Raw genomic sequence first — 19,896 nt, 5'->3', positions numbered from 1 at the left:
AAGCCTAAAATACCTACTATAATATTTAACCCTTTTAAGAAAATGTCTGCAGACCCCTGCTCTAGACTAATGGCTAAAGTACTAAAAGAATCAAATTATTGCCAAGTAATTTAACTATGCACCAGCACAAAGCCCAAAAATATTTAAACAAATACAAAACAGCTTGAGGAACATAAAATCTACAGTGTGGCATACAAACGAAAGTTTCAAGGCATGCAAAAAAAAAGGAAAATATAACCCATAATGAGAAAAATCAATTAATAGAATCAGATAGATATAAAAATTGCTGTGATAAACATACTCTATCCAAGAAAGTAGAAGAAAGTGAGCATGTTAAAAAGACATGGAAGATCTGTCTCTGTCTCCACACATACATGTCTACACTACAAATAAAAAATGCAGTGTCTGAGATGAAAGTTATACTGGATAGGTTAACAACATTAGATAATGCCGAAGACAGAAAATAGGAAACATGAAGAGGCATCAATGGAAACTACTGGAAACAGAGGAGGGGAAAAAAGACTAAAAAAATGAACACAGAGCATCAGTGAGTTGAGAAACAGTATCAAGTAAGCTAAAATCCATGTAGAGGAGAGAAAGAAAAAATATTTGAATATGCTTTGCAAAAGACACTGCATTAGCTAGGTATGGTAGTGCACACCTATAGTCCTAGCTACTTAGGAGGCTGAGGCAGGATTGCTTAAGCTCGGGAGTGTGAGGTTGCAGTGAGCTGTAACGACACCACTGCACTGCAACCTGGGCAACAGAGCAAGAGGCTGTCTCGAGGAGAGGAGAGGAGAGGAGAGGAGAGGAGAGGAGAGGAGAGGAGAGGAGAGGAGAGGAGAGGAGAGGAGAGGAGAGGAGAGGAGAGGAGAGGAGAGGAGAGGAGAGGAGAGGAGAGGAGAGGAGAGGAGAGGAGAGGAGAGGAGAGGAGAGGAGAGGAGAGGAGAGGAGAGGAGAGGAGAGGAGAGGAGAGGAGAGGAGAGGAGAGGAGAGGAGAGGAGAGGAGAGGAGAGGAGAGGAGAGGAGAGGAGAGGAGAGGAGAGGAGAGGAGGAAGGAAGGGAGACACAACAAAGAAAATAATCATATATCATTAGGGAATTGGAAGTTTAATAAGATACAATTGCACAGCTATAAGATGGTCAAATTCCAGCACACTGACACCACCAAATGCTTGTGAGGATGCGTGCTACAGAGCTTTCATTCATTGCTGGTGGAAATGCAAAATGGTGAAGCCAGTTTGGAAAACACTTTTGCAGTTTCTTACAAAACTAAACATGCGCTTACCATACAATGCTCAAATCATGCTCCTTGGTATTTACCCAAATGAACAGAAGACTCATTTCATCTTTGGGCCAGAATCATTAAGCTCACACAGAATTTACCTGCTTCATGTTACACCCTTTCAAAAAACCTGATTTGAGATATCAGTCACCAACCCTTTTGATGTACTTTTAATAATTTATTCCAAGTCATGTTAAAGGGAACCAACATTTCTTTTAAAGGCATGATTTGATTTAAGGTGTAAGAAATTTAAATAGGCCATTGCTGTCTTTGTGACATACTTATCCCAACATGTTGGGAGCGGTCTCTGATTACAGGTGAGCACATAGCCAATAGAATCATTGCTGGGAGCCTTGTCAGGGCCCTCTACCAATCACTTCCTGCCACGACTACCTGCAATGGTATATAAGCCCACTGTCCTTCCTGTTCGGGGTCTCTCGCCATGTAACTAGACTAGATGCCTCATTAAACTGCTGTTGGAAGAACTCCAGTTTGTTGCGTCGTCCTTGCAGGCGAGTGCGGCGCGACAAGTGGTGCCGAAACCCGGGAACTTCTCGCACCTGCGGAGACGACCTCTTTGGAGGTGAGTTCAGAACCACAGCAGCTGGGGCGGCTTTATTTTGGACCCCTGCCCTCTTCTGACGCCGGCACCGGGTGCTTGTGACCTACCCCATGGGGAACTCTCCTAGTTGTCACCTGTTGCGGGCCCTGCGGGGTCTTCTGGCCGCCCGGGAGCTTCGTATCCCTGACCGTGTCCTGCGCCATTTTGTGCAGGACGTGGACCGGGTGGCCCCATGGTTTCTCCACTCGGGGTCTTTAACGATTCCGAGTTGGGATAAGCTAGAGCAGGACCTTCGCCGTGCCCGAGAGTCTGGTCCCCTTTGGGAGTGTGTTCTCCCTGTGTGGGCACTGGTGCGCTCCTGTTTAGAGGACGACCGTTGCAGCGGTCCGGTCCGGGAAGGTCAGCAAGTACTCAGTGATTATCAAGATAGTATGTCTGAGAGAGGCAAAGTGGGTCCGGCTCGGCCGGGGCGGCCGAGGAAAAGGCCGGAAAGGAAACGTAAGTCCGCGGGTAAACAGGAACGGCGGGGACACCCGCCGCCTGAAAGGGACATGGAGGAGGTGGCTCTCAAAATGGCCTCCCTCCACATGTCGGCTTCCTCTTCTTCCTCTTCTTCCTCTTGTCCTTCTTCTTCCTGTTCTTCTTCATCGTCTCGCTCTTCTTCCCGTTCGCGTTCTCGCGAGGCGGAGGAGGGGCTGTCTCCGCAGGAGAAGGCGGAGCTGGAGGAGGCGGCGGCTAGATATGAGGCGGAGCGTAATCGCCCGCCCCCGTACGCTACTGCCCCTCCTTTTCCCGTTGCGGGATCCGCCCCTCTAAATATGGAGGGCGGAACCTCGTTTATGTTGTTCAGGCTGTCCGTCACTTGGAAACAGCCCATTCTCTTAACTCTCGCAGCACGGTGTTCTCCTTATTCTGTGCTATCCGTGCTGCCATCCATTCGCGCCGGTCCCCATTTTTTATAACGCACATTCGGGCCCATTCCCTTTTGCCGGGCTCCATGGCGCGGCAATGCCCTGGCGGATCATGCCACTCACGCTTATTGGGTTGGCTCTCCGTTGGAGGCAGCTCGCCAGTTTCATTCTCTATACCATACTCCTTCACTGACGTTACGTCTCAAATTTGGCCTCTCGCGGGCAGCCGCATGCGCCACTTGTGGCAAATGGACGTCACTCATTACTCCTCCTTTGGCACTCTTTCTTATGTCCATGTTTCTGTTGATACCTGCTCTGGCATAATTCATGCCACTCCCTTGACAGGTGAAAAGGTAAGTCATGTCATCACCCACTGCTTAGAGGCTTGGGCTGCCTGGGGTAAACCTCAGGTTATCAAAACTGACAATGGCCCTGCCTATACCTCACAAGCTTTTCGTCAATTCTGCACACGCCTAGGCGTGGAGCACCGCACGGGCCTTCCCTACAACCCCCAGGCCCAGGGTATCATAGAGCGTGCCCATGGCACCTTGAAGGCCTATCTCAAAAAACAAAAGGGGGAGACGGGGACAAGCCCTTTGGGCTTACGTACCCCTAAGCCTGTGCTCTCTCTCACCTTGTTCACTTTAAATTTTCTTTTGCTGGATGATCAGGGGCGCTCTGCTGCGGACCGCCACGCCAACCCCGGTTCCCCTTTATCAGAGCAGGTCTTGTGGAAGGATGTCCTGCTTAACAAATGGAAAGGCCCGGATCCGGTTGTGAGCCGGTCCAGGGGAGCTGTCTGTGTTTTCCCACAGGACACTCCTGATCCAGTGTGGGTCCCGGCACGCTTAACGCGGCGAGTGCAGCGGTTGGCGGATGTGGAGGATGCAGATGATGGGGCGTCCGCTGCCGGGGATGCTGCTGCTCCTGACCTTTCTGCTGCTGGCCGCATCGGTGACGACGGACCGGCGCTGGGCCATCCTGTCGGTGTTCCCGAGACCGATGCCGGTGACCCATGATGCCCAGATCTTCCCCCGGCTGTTCGCTACTAATGCCTCTTTGGGCCTTGCCAATCTTACATGGAACTCCTCCTCAACATTTGAGACGTCGGTCCACGCTATTCAGCAGCGTAATCTGTCTTTCCCCTCCACACCTGTTTGCCTCTGGCCCCCTTTTATCTAGATCACTGCTACTCCCTCTGGTCCTGGTGTTCTCAATTGCTCCACGGCAAACTGCTCCTATGCCCGTTGCTGGAATGCCTCCAGCCAGTCCATGGCAATTGTTGCCCGTTATGCCTCGGCATATTCCTTGGCCGGTGGAGGCTCCTAGCTTCTTGACCCTTTTCCGACAGCGAAGAGATTTTGGCGTTACTGCAGCTGTAATTTCCACATTGGCAGTGACTGCCGCACTGGCAGCCGCTACGGCTGCAGCGGTAGGCTCTGTTCAGACAGCACAGACGCTGAACCTAACGGCATCTGTGGCTACAGCTCTGGACACACAATCCGCCGTCAACGCGCATCTGAAGGGTGGTATCATGATACTGAACCAACGTGTGGACTTGGTCCAGGAGCAAATAGATGCCTTATGGCAGCTGGCACAGCTGGGCTGCGAATGGCGTTTCACAGGACTATGCATTACCGCGGTACCGCCGCGGCCAACAAGTCTCGTCAATTATCTGCTATGTTGACAGGACACTGGTCTAGTCAATTTACCGCCTTGACCCGGCAGTTGCAATTGGAGATCACCCACATTAACTCCACACGCCTGGACTTGACAGTGACCAATGGTCTCTTTCCTACATTTCAGTCAATAGTCCGAGGACTTCGGGACTGGGCTGGCCTGGGGTCCCTAGGGTTCATGGGGATCCTGGGAGCAGGTTTCGTGATCTGGGGGTTCCTGCGCGTTCGTGCACAGCGCCGCAGGGACCGAGTGGTGGTTACCCAAGCCCTAGCCACCCTCGAGTGTGGTCAATCCCCTGGCATCTGGCTACAAATGTTACGCTCCGAAGGTCAAGACCGCCTCCCCTCTCGCACAGCGTGACATGGCCCATGCACTCTGAGGGGTTTCCCCATTGCACCAGATTGTGGCGTGTCACCCCCTTACCAGCCGTTGCACCTCCCAGAGTCTCTGCTCATTGCACGGGAGACGGTGGCCTTTGCACCTGCTTCAGGGACTCCACCCCCTGGATCCGGACCTTGAGGTTGGAGTCCCCAAAGCTTGTGTTGCAAAACAAAAGGGGGAGCTGTTGGGAGCGGTCTCTGATTACAGGTGAGCACATAGCCAATAGAATCATTGCTGGGAGCCTTGTCAGGGCCCTCTACCAATCACTTCCCGCCACGACTACCTGCAATGGTATATAAGCCCACTGTCCTTCCTGTTCGGGGTCTCTCGCCATGTAACTAGACTAGATGCCTCATTAAACTGCTGTTGGAAGAACTCCAGTTTGTTGCGTCGTCCTTGCAGGCGAGTGCGGCGCGACACCAACAGTTTAAAATTTACATGTAGTAATGTAGGCCAAGGGCTTCTCTATATATTGGTCCCCATATTGACTATTTTCATTGTACGTCATCCTTAGACTAAACAACCAAGGGCTCCAAATTAATGAAGACACTGAGATAATTGAAGGTATTTTCGACCTTCAAAATGGAAAAACAGAAACATAATTACTTTTTACATATTTCAATGAATATACAAATGTGTGATTTCTGCAGTGAGCGAGGTAGCCTAGAAACACCTGGATTTGGTAAAAGTGTTTCCCTGTAGTAATGGAAAAATCATATACTAGGAGACTGTGAGGCCTAAGTGAGATGAGCTTTAAAGTACAAATTTCAATTTCACTCCTTATCAACTTTATGACTTTATGCCAGTCACTTAATCACTCTGAAATTTAAGTCTCCTCACCTGTAAATTAGAATAATAGTACTTACCTTGTAGAATAGTGGTAAAGTGGTGATAATATATAATTATAATGATAATGTCAACCTAAAATGACATCTGAAAAATATCAAGCAATATATAATTCACTTAATTTATAAATTCATTCCCTCTTTTCTGTTCAAAATCCTCTCTGTAGCTCTCACAGGAAAAGGCCCTAATGACAGGATTCAGATAGTTATAAACTGAGAACACTTTTAGAATAATTTCTCAATTCCAATACCATGCATGACATCACCAAAACTAAAAAAGCAGCACTGCTAAAGCAGACATTCTCCCTTAGAAACACTGTTCTCTTACCAAAAACATCAAAGAAATTTAATATGAACCAAACATATGTTCCCAAGTTACAATTTACCTAAATCACAGACTTAGCAAAATATTTTAAAAACCTAAATGATCACAGGCAGTAAGACCTCAATGGTAAAGACTAGGTGTTATGAAAAAAATACACAATACACAAGGCAAACTGAAAAGTAATTAGAGCAGAAAACATTAGAGAAGCCCTAAATCTCATAGTTTAGCCATTTAAAATGTCAATAAGCCTGTTTCCTCTTCTTTGCAACATACTGATGATGACTGTAAGCAACTGTCAGTTGGCCTACTTTTGGAGGTTTGCTAGTGTTTTGACTGAACAAACTGTGTGTGTGTGTGCGCGCACGTGTGTATTATATGATTTACTTGTTTGAGCAGAGGTAAAATTTTACACCAAAAAAAAAAAAAATACAGCAACACCTTCTGGAGAAACTAATCATAAATTCTGGCTTTATATAACTGGAAAAAATCAAATTGTTATTTTTTGAACATGATAAAAACTACATTTAACTTGTCTAAAAAAATAAAATAGGTAGTTTTACCTTAAGAAAAATACTATAGTTCTCAAAGGACTGCAGGAAAAAAGAAAAAAAAGAAAAGAAAAATACTAAACATGTAGTGTTAACATTTTAAGATGTGCAATTGTGACTTCTTTGGATAGCAGAACTAAAAATAATAGCACCTTTCAAGTAAGTACTATTATTCTAATTTACAGGTGAGGAGGCTGAAATAATCTAGAAGAAATAAACCAAGTTGCTGCTCAGGATTTTGAGATGAGTGCCATAAATGTGGCCCATAGATACTTCAGGGAACTGTACCTTCAAAGAGTCCTTCTATCCTCAGAATAACCACACTGAGTTATAAGAATTTGTTCTAAAACATCCATATTTGGAGAACGTTCAGGTGTTCAGGACACTGAACTCCTAATGATAAAGAATAAAGTTGAACATGCATTTCTAAGAAATAGTCCAAGGTCAAAACGATGTCTTTATCTGTGAGCAATAAGGAAACAACACTAATGTAATTCCTAAGAATTATAAGCTCTAGTAGTATTAAAAAACAGCATCCTTTGGTCACTGATAATAGATAAACAACACGTTACAAGAAGTAGAGTTCTATATTATCTCCTATGAAATACTGAATAAATTCATTTCGGGGTACCCCTCATATGGCACATGTTACACAAAGGAATGCAAACATGAGAAATCACAGTTCCTGTTATTTCAAAGAGCTAACATTAGAGTAGGGGAAAGTCCACACTGAAAGAGAAATGTCCTCCAAAATATATGAAAATCAGAGACTAGCAAGGAAAGAACTACTTCTTTATGATAAACAATACAGAAAATGTAAAAGAAAAAAAGATAACAAAATAAAAAAATTTTTAAACTTTCAAGGAAAGTCATAATTAAAATTAGACATGAGGAAATACGGAAGGACTTTCTCACCATGAAACTTAATAAAGAGCTCAAACCAATAAGGAGTAAAGTATACAAACAAACATGGTATCAAGGAATAGCAAAAATATGAGGATTTTCTACTCTCCCTAGTAATCAAGGACCAAAAAATTATGTATGAGTAGGATTTTCTGCCATCCAGATAGGAAAAGATTGAAAATATTCATAATAGCCAGTATAGGATAGAATAAGGAGAAAAGAAATTCTCATATATAGTTGTCGATATATCCTCTCTGTGAGGCAATTTTACAACAGGTATCCAAATTTTAAGTATATAGATCCTTTGTGAAATTCCCCATCTGGGAGTTATCCTAAAACAATTTCCTTGTATATTTTTTGAAATGTCATACATGGAAGTGTATGACAACATAACTTATTAATAGTAATAGGGAAAAAGTTGAAAACAATATAAATGCCCACACAATGCAATGTTACATAATTTTTAGCAATAATGAAAGAAATTCGTAAGTTTTGAAATGAAACAATGTTCACAGTATAAACTGTTATGGAAAAACACACACACACACACACACCCTCCCACACATTGGTGAAAACGTGTAATACATGTAAAGAACTTGAATCAGGCCTGAGACATACTAATATGAGCAAGTTGTATGCAAATGTGAATAGTTACGGAGGAAAAAATCTGGAAATATGTACCATATATTTTTTTAAATTTGTGGGGGTCTTCCAGTGAGAAATGGAAAACCAGTTAGATAAATTCTAAAAGAGCTCTAACACTACACTGGAAATATATACCATAAACTATTAATATAGACCATACAGTACATGCTCAATATCTGAGGAAGTATAAAAAGAAAAGAAAGAGGTAGTCAGGTTTATCTCTGCTAAAACAGGACCACGAGAATTTTCACTTCCCATATTTCAGTATTACTTGAATTTTTATAACAAATATTTTCAGTGGTTAGAATTACATGGGTCCTTCCCTGTTGTTTTTGTTTTTTTTTTTTTTTTTTTGAGACAGAGTCTTGCTCTGTCACCCCAGCTAGAGTACAGTGGCACCATCATAGCTCACTGCGACCTCAAACTCCTGGGCTCAAGTGATCCTCCTGCCTCAGCCTCCCTACATGGCCCTTACTTTAAGAAAATAAAAAACATTGCCATCAATGCTATCCCTGAAAAAAAAATAAAGAAAAGAAAAACATATTGAAGTAAAAGTCTCCTCTGATTCTCTTCCTCAGAAATAACATTGATGAGCATAAAGTCTATAACCATATAAAATTTTACTTGTATATTAAAATATACATATTGATATATTTTATTACACAAGTGAGGTGCTAAAAACCAAAACGGCTACTTAGAGTAATGAATAAGAGAATTTATTTTAGTTGGAATTAAGTTCCAACTAGAAGGGCAGATTTGAAAGATGGTTAGTAACAGTTTCTATCTGATATACTAATACCAATTATTATAGCTTTCTGGAATATGTATTGAAAAAAATTCTAAAGCAGATCTATACTAATTAAGAAAGTAATGAAACTTTTTCTTTCTTTCTTTTCTTTTCTTTCTTTCTTTCTTTTTTTCTTTTTAAGATATACAGTCTTACTATGTTCCCCAGGCTGGACTCAAACTCCTGGCCTCAAGCAATCCTCCCACCTCAGCCTCCCAAGTAGCTGGGAAAACAGGCATGTGCCACCACACCAGACATGAAAGTGATCAATTATTGATTGTGGTCATAAAGAGGCAGGGAATATATGATTCAAGACACAAGGCTGCAAAGTTTCAGAACATGGGGAGCAAAGCCAAATTCTGAGTTCCCAGAAAAAAAAACAAGCCACATACAAAGAAAAAGGTGATAAAATGGCCTCAGAGTCTCCAACATAACAGTAAACCAATGCCTTCAAAATTCTGAGTAACATTATTGCAAACAAGTATTTGTTACCCAGCCAAATTATCAATCAAGAGTTAAGGAAGAATAAAGAAATCTTCAGACAGACAAGATTTCCCACATATCCTTTTTCAGGAAGCTGCTACTTCTATCATAATGAAGGAATAAAGCAAAATGGGTAAAAGAGAGCTGTGGGGTATTGCTGTTTTCCATTATGTTCTATGTGATCAGCGGCATGTATAACATTAAAAAAAAAATCTAAAAGGCTGGTCCAAAGGCAGTGAGTTATAGCAATTGGTCGTTCACAGTCAGTTACAGATCCAACTCCTCGTTCTACTCTTTTCCCCCCTTATCACTACTACACTTGACTAGTCTTTAAAAAGAAAATCTAAAAAATTAATCAAATACAGTAAAAGCTACATACAAGAGATTTGTTCAAGTCATACAGAACAATTACCCACGTAAAACAATATTTTAAATCTAATATATTTTTAAATAAGCTTATTATAGAGGAGGAAGAAATCTTTTTTAAATAGGAAAGTAAACTAAACTTACTTCTAAAAAAATTATACTAATATTAGATACTTTTATGAAGTATTTCTGCGTTAAAAGTTGAGAAAAGTTGAACATCAGTAAGTATAAACAAAAGCACTTCATAAATAAAACGAGAAAGAAAAGTCTGCCTCTGTGAATTACATACAAAAGAAACAAAGACATATCAGAAGTTCTTTAGTAATAAAGTTCTTGATTCCAGCCATTCAAAAAGAAAAAGCTGGCCATTCTAAAAACTCTCCAGAAAAGAATGGTCTAGAATCTTCTTCACCAAAATAAAAATGAAACAAAAAACAGAAAGAGAGTGTGTGTGATCACATGAAGGAGAAACAGACAGCTACAGGGCTGAAATCTGTATATGACATATAGTTGAATAGCAAGGGAAAAAATCTCCACATAACTCAAGATATTGTAGCCTTGTTTCCTCCACCCTCCCCATTTCATTTAAGCAAATTTAATGATTAAATTACTTATGCACAATCACACTGTCATAAGTTTTAGTATACATCATTTTCACAAATTTAGAAAAGTAACTGCTAAAAGAAGTCTTATAAGTAACATTTTTCCACTTCAGGATTACCTTTAAAAATACAATATAATTAAAATATTTTAATATCTTCTCGCCAGGCACGGTGGCTCACGTCTGTAATCCTAGCACTCTGGGAGGCAGAGGCGGGTGGATTGTTTGAGCTCAGGAGTTCAAGACCAGCCTGAGCAAGAGCGAGACCCCGTCTCTACTAAAAATAGAAAGACATTAGCTGGACAACTAAAAATATATATAGAAAAAATTAGCTGGGCATGATGGCACATGCCTGTAGTCCCAGCTACTCTGGAGGCTGAGGCAGAAGGATTGATTGAGCCCAGGAGTTTGAGGTTGCTGTGAGCTAGGCTGATGCCCCGGCACTCACTCTAACCAGGGCAACAAAGCGACACTCTGTCTCAAAAAAAAAAGGAAAAAAACAAAAACAAAGTATTTTCTTCTTAAAAAGATTTTAAAATATCCAAACATGATTAATATGATTGTGTTTTTAGTGCACATGCAAACATTCTTGAGTGAACACAGAAAAGTTAATGAAAAAATATAACCTTTAGAAAGCTCGAAGTATTAAAGAACCCAAAATTTAGCCATCTAAACAACATATTAATACAAAAACATATTTGAATTTTTAAAATAAATATAAAACATATATACTATTTAAACACATTAAGAAGTATTCTCTATTAAAGTGGAGATGAAAGGTTAAAAGCCAAAAATTCCACTTTTGACATGGCTGGAGATGCAAAGAACAGTCATCTACAACAGAGATAATAGTGAAAACCAAGCTTTCCAAGGCAGTAAAGTATAACTGAGAAGGGCAAAGGCATGAGAACAGAGACTTGAGGAATACCCACAGAAGAAAGCTAAGCCAGAAACATAACAAAGACAGCACAGTCAGCAAGGAAGGGATCTGGGAAGAAAGATGCCATGAAAACCAAGAGAGAAAAGGGCTTCAAGAAAGAGCCAGCAGAGGCAGAGGCTAAATTGAGATCAAAGAGGATGAAGATAAATCAAAACCACAGCAGAAAGTGAATGACCATATTGAATTGGTTAAGATTACCTATTTCCATCTCAACTGACAGAGTTAAGAGTTTATCTTGTGGGGAGGAGGGGCAGGGGAATGGACACTTGGAGGAAAACAGACTTTAGTTATCATTCTTGCTGTCTGTAGTCCAAGACCAACAAAGGAGAAACTCTTTCTGAATGATTTGTTTTTGCTTAAGGGCTACACTCACCAAAATGTGGAGCAGGCAAGATTCTAGCTGCTCGAATTGGGCCATGTCGTACAGAGAAGAGCTCCTGTGCTTCCCCACTGATCTGCGTAAGGGAAGACAGAAAAAAATTCAGTAAATGAAAATGCAGGTCACATCATTATTATATGAAAATAAGGTCTCCTAAATTTTATAATTTTTTGTCTAAAACATATACATATATACACACACACACAGATATACCCACACACATTTATGGTTGGTCATACACATTAAATATACTCATATCTTTAATTACCATAAGCAATTTTAGAAAATTATAAGAGTACACAATTAATACAAACAAAAAAAGGTCTGTTCTAGAAGTCTATAATTTTTATCTTATTAAACTATTAGAAATCTGCGCAGTTTCTGCACAACTGCCTTCCATGTCATAGCAAAGCAACCACGATGCTATTCCAAAAGCTCTACTTAAATATTGTAGCAACTTTAACAAATATGTTGTAAATGAAAAAGCAATATATGTTGCAAAGAAAACATAAGTGAAATGTGAATAACTTAGGTACCAGTTATAGTTCTGCAACTCATTATCTGTTAACCTTGAATAAATCATTTAACCTCAATAAGCCTATATACTTTGGTAATTATAAAATGAGAAGGAAAAGCTGCTAAAAAGACCTCCAGAATACTTTTAATTTCAATCCTGTGTGTACAAAAAAGTTATATGTAAGCAACGTTAAAAGTTATTTTTATTATACATAGATCAAACACTGCATGAAAGTACATTCACTTTGAGTTATATCAGACTTACTCCTCAGATATAAAGAGTACAGTATACTACTAATCCAAAGGGTAAAAGAGGTATGCTAATATGCGTCAAGTGTGAAAATGACCACTTTTCAAGTGTTAATTGAAGTGCTGAATAGGTTAAACTAGAATTAGTTAAGGATGGCTTCCCAGGCCTACTATATGTGGTACTGTAGTTCTCAATACATTTTCATAACTGCCTGGTGTGTGATGGAATATATGTCAGAGAAAACGGCAAACATTATAAAACTAGTTCTAAATACCCAAGAACATACAACAGATGTAATAAAGATAAAAATTCAATAGAGGAAACATACTGAAGGTATTTTGTTAAATAGTAGTGCCAAACAAGCAGTTTAAAATATCAAAAATGTATATATTATAAAATAAAAGGCTTATAAATATTACAATATTAAACTATAAATGTACAGAGCTGCCTTTTAGAGAAAATACCTTTTTAGGTTTTCAGCTTCTCTTCTATCTGAACTTAAGAACTGAAAACTATAAATATTTTTGTTTCTTATAAATGTTAAATTATGGCAATGCCCAAACAGCCATCACATTCATTTTGCTTAAGATAATTACCACAACTTATTTAACGGCTGCAGTGACAAATCCTTCTGTAACACTTGGGATGCAGAAGATGTGAGGAATGCTAGAACTAACTGTGCAACAATAGCACCACCTACCACCAATGATACACACAAAAGCTATAAATTCAATATAGCACACTGTACGAACTTATATGCTCTGCAAATTCCTTTGTAACCTTTAATTTTCAAAATGAACACCATGGCCATTATAGTCTACATTTGATGACAACAGAACTGAATTTAAAATTTAGAAAAAGCCATAAAAGGTTATTTTGTTCAAACTCCCACCCAATGCAGTAATCATACATTCTCTAAAATCTAAAAATTACAATCTCTTTGATTTTAGGCACACATACACTAAAAGATGTAACACTAATGTAATCTAATTATATTACAGGTGGTTTATTGGCTATTTCACCTACCTAACACTTGAAATTTTAACAATAGCCAAAAGAATAAAAACACTGCCAAGTCATTTACATTTTGACAATAAATTATTGGGCAACAGATAAATAACACTCTTTTCCAATATACTTGCTATTTCTATTGCTACGAAAATTAAAAACAAGTTTTAAAATAATACTATAGAACTTACATTGAAATTATTCAGAGGAATGAAAAATACTTCTCACCTATAAGGTCTACACTTATAACAAATTATAGTGTTCTGATACAAAATCTACTGCTCTGTATTATTATTTCTACATGCCAGAGGTCTAGCATTTAGCTTTTGGTTCTCTCAAACAAAGGCTTAATGTTAAAAAAGTATAATCACATTTAACTGAGCTGTTGTACACAATTATACTAAAAAATAAAAAATATAACAAATCTGTCTTGGCATACTCACTATATGATAAAGATTTACCACTGTATTTAATACGCAAGAACTTACTTTGACATAGAAAAACATTTTGAAATCCGAACACACCATGCTTTTTAGCAAAACAATTTTCAAAACAAACCTAAATGCCTATTATCCTAAGCTTCTATTCTAAATCCCTCTTTATATGTAAAGTAACAGGTGAGAAAAAACATTAGGACTGATTATAAAATGCACCCACATTCATTGCCCATTCTTCATTACCTCGAAGTTAAGGTTCTAGAATCTTTGTTTAATTATAACAGGGAAGAGGGGGAAAAGTATTATGTTTCATTTACAGATATTTGTGAATATATTAAAATCATGACTGTGCAACCTACTGAAATTAGAAGCATAATTCTAAACTACCAGCTCTTTCCCTCAATCTCAGCTCCCGACCAGAGCCCACCCCATAAAATAAAATTTAAAAAAAAAATTCTCAACTATCCTTTGTGAGCCACAGATGTCAAACTTCCTAGAGGAGAGAACTCTCTAAATGGGATGTGCAAACTCTACATGAGAATACCATTTCAGAACAGAAACACTGCTATCAAAGTGTACACAGACAGGATGTGTACATTTTAGAAAGGACACACAGAGGATGGACATGTCCTTACACACTGCTTTAGTTATCATTCTGAATTGCCTCTAATAATTTTATAAAGTATGTTCACTGATAATTTTGCTTTAACATAAATGAGTGCCAAAACTGATTTTTTTTAAAGTCAACACATTTTCTCAAAAGTGAATCTTAGGTTTCTCAAAAAGAGTTCATTGAATGAAAATGGCAAAGAATCTCAAAGATGAGGATTTTATAAGATCCTGAAAAGAATTATATGAAGCTGTAAGTTCAGTTTTAAACCAACAATAACAATATATACAAGAGCAGAACTACAAGGAAGGAGTGTACCAAGCAGTGTTCCAACTTCCTGGCAACTGTGGTAACTTGGGAAGAGGAGCAAACTGGGAGGAAACCTCTCCAAGAGCTCCTCATGATCTCTGCCTTTGTTCTTACTGGCATTTTAATTTCTGATGACAGACTTTTGTTGTTCGGGGCATAAACCGGACGTACCAGTTTGGAGGCACAATAAGGAGAACAAAGAATGATTTGTTCACACTGTAGGGAAAAAAATCTTTTCCAACCATAGAAAATAGCTTTCGCATGGTGAAAATATGCAAATGACATACCAAACCAAAAAACAGGGTGAGGGGGAGTACAATTTTAGAATCTCACAACTCAATCTAAGGAAAAAGGAAATTACAACAGCCTAGACAATAATAAACACACAGAAAAGGCTATAAAACTTCTGGAAGGGCTTTTAGAATTCTCTAAAAGCAACTGAAGTTCATCTAGTCCTCAGAGCCAAACTTGTTTCTGAAATCCTGATAACTTTTCATAGACTATCTTACTACAATATAGAAAATTCAACCAAATACCAAGGACAATAAAAATAATGCTCTACAATGCCACAGAATTAGGATAAGATTACATATTCAGATCTCCCTACCTTCCCCTACAGACACTAGCTAAATGGATGTTTGTGGTCTGCAAATGATTTTTTAAGTAAACTTTACTGAAAGATAACAAACACAGAAAAAATACATAACTCATAAGTATCTGTATAGCTTAATGAGTTTTAAATGTTAATATACCTCTGTACTGACAGGCATCAAGAAACAATATAATGGATACTCACAAGGTCCTGCCATGTCCTTCCCAGGCATAACCCCAAGTCAAGAGTGACCATGACCACAATCCTGATTTGTAAAACCTTATATAATAAGCTCTACTTGTTCATCTTAATGTAAATGGGTTCACACAGTACGTACTCTTGTGAATGGCTTTTTTCACACACTACTATGCTTATGAAATTAATTCATGTTGCTGCATGGGATTGTAGCTTTTTAATTCCTGTTGCTATAGATTTCCACTGTATGAAAATACTACAATTTTATCCATTCGATTATTCATGGGCCTCTGGGGTATTTTGAGTTTTTGGCTTCTAGTTTTTGGCTCTTAATCAGATATCAAGGAAAATTGCGAAAGATTTTGAAATGGGAAAAAGATTACTGTGTGGTTTTTCACTGGATTACCAACAGTTAGTGGTAGTGGACCCTCTGGTGTTATCTGATTCTAGAGATCCACACCTTTGTCTTTGGGGTATTTTACAATCCTCCAACAGCAAACCGATAGTAATGCAATAGATTCTTGTGCACAGAAATGCAAATAAATTTTGTCTGGTAGAGATACAATCAAATTCCACTTTGTAGAAAAGATGATACCAAACAGTACATTGTAATGCCAACAGGATATTAATGAGGTTTGCATCTATTAGCAACTTCATTTCAGTATTCCTAATTGCCTATATATGATCTGCACCTTCTACTTTAAGCCAGCTGCAGTAACTTCCCAAATCCCTCATTAATAAATGAGTTAAATAAACTCTAGAACATCTGTCCATTATATAGTTGTATGAGAATCATTATTTTACTATGTTGAAAATAACATCATAAAGAATATTACTACGCCTATTTTCACAAATGTCTTTGTGTAAACATGTATGCATATTTCTGCATTTCTTTTGGGTATATATCTAGTAGAATAACTGCTTCTACATAAAGGTATTAGGGTAGGCATATATACACCTTTTATAAATTTTAATAAAACTGTTTTACAATGTGATTGTAGCAATTTACACTTCTACCAGCAATGTATGAAGGTTCTATCTATTCCACATCCTAGCCAACAACTAGTGGCAGCCATTCTGGTGGGTGTACAGAATAAATTATGGATTTAAATCAATTGATGTATGCTGTATGAAATGCATAAATCAGCCTCCTATGGATATGTAATGCTGTCTAAAAGTAATTATATAAACAGATGGTCTTTATTTACAATGGCTTTCGATGAGGGCAGATGACATAAGACTCTTGTCCTGAAGGACCCTTCATTTCCATAGATAAGTATGATATTTTATGGAATATGAATGAGATTCAAGGACTCATTTCAGCAGCTTTGGAAAAAGGTAGAGATTTTTTTGTACCTAATCAAATTCATATCTTAAGTCAAACACAATAATGACCAACCCTTCCCTCAACTAAGGTACAATGGTTGGGTTATAAAAACACAATGTTGCTTTAAGTAGAAAAATACTGATTTGTAAAAAGTTAGCTTTTCAGTTTCCAGTCTGGCATGTAAGGAGCTTAGAAGTCTTCACTTCGTCCTAACCACAAGTAAAAAGCTGTGAACAAACTAAAAAATCAACAACTCTTCTTATATCCATTGGAGAAATGAGGTCACAGGGCAAACCACAGCCTCAAAAATTAGAGAGACTTCTGAAGCTGAGATGGCCTCATAAAATAATTTTAAAAATTGGAGAGACAGATAGGCGAATACATAGAATCACAATTTACAGTAGCAGAAATCCACAAGCAGAATCCTCTACATGAACCAGTATCAGGGTAGAAACACCTAAATTATGATTCACAAAATACTAGAGGCTCAATGTGGACAAGCCAGAGAGATAAAAACTCTAGGGCAAACCAGTCCTAGGGAAAGCCCTCACATTTATGTGTTTTATCTCCAGAAGCTCTACCTAAGTCCTAACAGTAAATACTGAAGAAAATGAAAAATCCCGTCGAACCTCTCTGGCAATGGGTGTGAAAAATGGAACTATTTTAAAATATGTCAGAGCATTCTGACAAGGCTTGTCCCCAGGAGAAACTATTTTACCACAGCCTAGCCTGCTAGGGTTATATTAGAGCCTAACCTACCTAAGGAAAGAGAAATACCCAACTCTAGTCCCCTCTAGCCTTCCTGTCTTACCTAAGAAGGTTAAAAATATAATAAAAAACTGTGAAGCACTTGAAAAGACTGAGACTTAATCATAGGATTATACAATGCTTCCACACCCCACACACTACCACTACATTACTAAAGGCCCATTTACCATATTTCCCTCCTTTTAATAATATATTAGAAAGCATACTAAAAGACAAAAAAAAAACACAGTTTGAAGAGACTTACACAAGTATCAGAACCACAGTCAGATAGGATAAGCTCAGAGAAGAACAGGCAGGATAAATGCCCAAAAGAAAACCTACACCAAGGCATATCATTTACAAACTTGAAAAAAATCAAAAATAAGGAAAAAAATCTTGAGGGTGAGCATAGTGACTTACAACTGTAATCCTAGCAATTTCGGAGGCCAAGGTGGGAGGATCATTTGAGGCCAGGAGTTTGAGACAGCCCAGCAACATAGCAAGACCCATCTCTACAAAAAATTTAAAAATTAGCCAGCTATGGTGGCTCATGCCTGTATTCCCAGCTACGTGGGAGGCTGAGGCAGGAGGGTTTCTTGAAGCCAGGAATTCGAGGTTACAGTGAGGTATGATAAGGCCACTGCAAAGGAAAGAAAGAAAGGAAAGGCAGGAAAGCAGGAAGGAAAGGAAAGAAGAAGCCAGAGGAAAAAAACACCTACTTATAGAGGAGCAAGGATAAGAATTACATTGCCTTTTCCTCAAAAACGATGCAAGCAAGGAGAGTGAAATATTTAAAGTATTGTGGGGGGGGGGGAGCGGGGAACCAACCTATAATTCCTAATCTTGCAAAATTAGCCTTCAAAAATAATTTTGAAGGACAAATAAAGAGTTTCTCAAACAGAAATTGAGGGAATTTATTGCCAGTAGAGCTGCCTTACAAGAAATGTTAAAAGATGTTCTGCAGAGAAAGAAAACAATAAAGGTTAGAAACTGAGATCTACATTAAGGAATGAAAACATCGGAGAAGGAATAAGTGAATGTAAAATAAAACTTTTATTTTTGTTAATTGTTTTAACAGGTAATAGTTTGTTCAAGATAATAGCAACAATGTACTCAATTATGTATGCTTATGTATAGGCATATATGTGTATATGTATATGTGCTTATGTATGCTTATATATAAGTGAAATAAATAACAGTAATGATATAAGAAAGAAGAGTGAGGAATTAGCAATATTTTGTTAATATTATGTACTGCATTACTCATGAAGCAATACAGCATTCTTTGAAAGTGGACTTGGATTAGTTATAAATGTACCTTGCAAACTCCAGGGCAACCACTAAAAGAAGTTTTAAAAGTAGTATAATTGATATGCTAAGAAAAGAAAGCAATACATAAAATGCTCAGTTAAACTACAAAAGGCAGGAAAAGTGTAGAAGATAAAAGCAGGAATAAAAAAATATGGGCAACAAACATAAAAGAGTAACAAATATGATAGGTATTAATTCATCTATACCAATAATATTGCACCACAAACATCAATGGTCTAAATATACCAATTAAAAAACAGAGATTGCAAATGTGAATTAAAATATAAAATCCAACTATATGTTGTCTACAAGAAACCCACTTTAAAGATAAAGACACATAGAGATTAAAAAGTAAAGGGAAGGTATCTCATGCTAACAAGAATCAAAACAAAGCAATAGGAGATATATTAACTTCAGACAGAGCAGATTTCAGGGCAAAGAAAGATACCACAGATAAAAAATAGATATAACAATAAAGGGGTCAATACTCCAAGAAGCCATAACTGTCTTTAATGTGTATGTATCTAACAACAAAGCATCAAAATGCATGAGGCAAAAACTGCCAGAATTTTAAGAAGAAACGGATGAATCCACTATTAGAGCTGGAGACTTTAACACCCCTCCATCAGAAATACACAGATCCAGCAGCCAGAAAATCACAGAAGGACATAGATGAACTCAATAGCACCATCAATCATCTGGACATAATTGACATCTATAGACTATTTCCAATAAAAGCAAAATACACATTCTTCAAGATCACATGATACACTAAGATAGGTCACCTTCTGGACCATAAAACATACCTTAACAATTTAAAAGAACAGAAATCATATGGTGTCTGCTCTCAGACCTCAATGGAATTAAACTAAAAATGAATAATAGCAAGATAGGCAGAAAATAACAAAATACTTAGAGATTAAACAACATAATTCTAAATAACACAAGGGTCA

General features: G+C 38.4%; 1 protein-coding gene and 1 non-coding gene across 15 annotated transcripts in view; both read right to left on the bottom strand.

Annotated features, from left to right (window-relative positions):
- The window catches only part of BCAS3 (BCAS3 microtubule associated cell migration factor), a 553,048-nt gene that overhangs the window by 488,909 nt on the left and 44,243 nt on the right, over window positions 1-19,896 (bottom strand). For all 14 annotated transcript variants that reach the window (XR_006728831.1, XR_006728832.1, XR_006728830.1 and 11 more), the window contains exon 6: window positions 11,636-11,717. Coding sequence is in view for 11 of the 14 variants with exons in the window: in XM_045525584.1 (XP_045381540.1) it covers window positions 11,636-11,717 (82 nt within the window). In the remaining 3 variants the exon portion in view is untranslated. The remainder of the gene's footprint in view (window positions 1-11,635; window positions 11,718-19,896) is intronic.
- LOC123621377 lies at window positions 8,143-8,204 on the bottom strand. The gene has a single exon (XR_006729107.1). It is a non-coding gene; the product is annotated as a U7 small nuclear RNA (small nuclear RNA).

Source organism: Lemur catta, chromosome 15 (assembly GCF_020740605.2).
Source record: "Lemur catta isolate mLemCat1 chromosome 15, mLemCat1.pri, whole genome shotgun sequence".
NCBI classification, from domain to species: domain Eukaryota; kingdom Metazoa; phylum Chordata; class Mammalia; order Primates; family Lemuridae; genus Lemur; species Lemur catta.
This window is presented reverse-complemented; position numbering and strand designations above follow the sequence as displayed.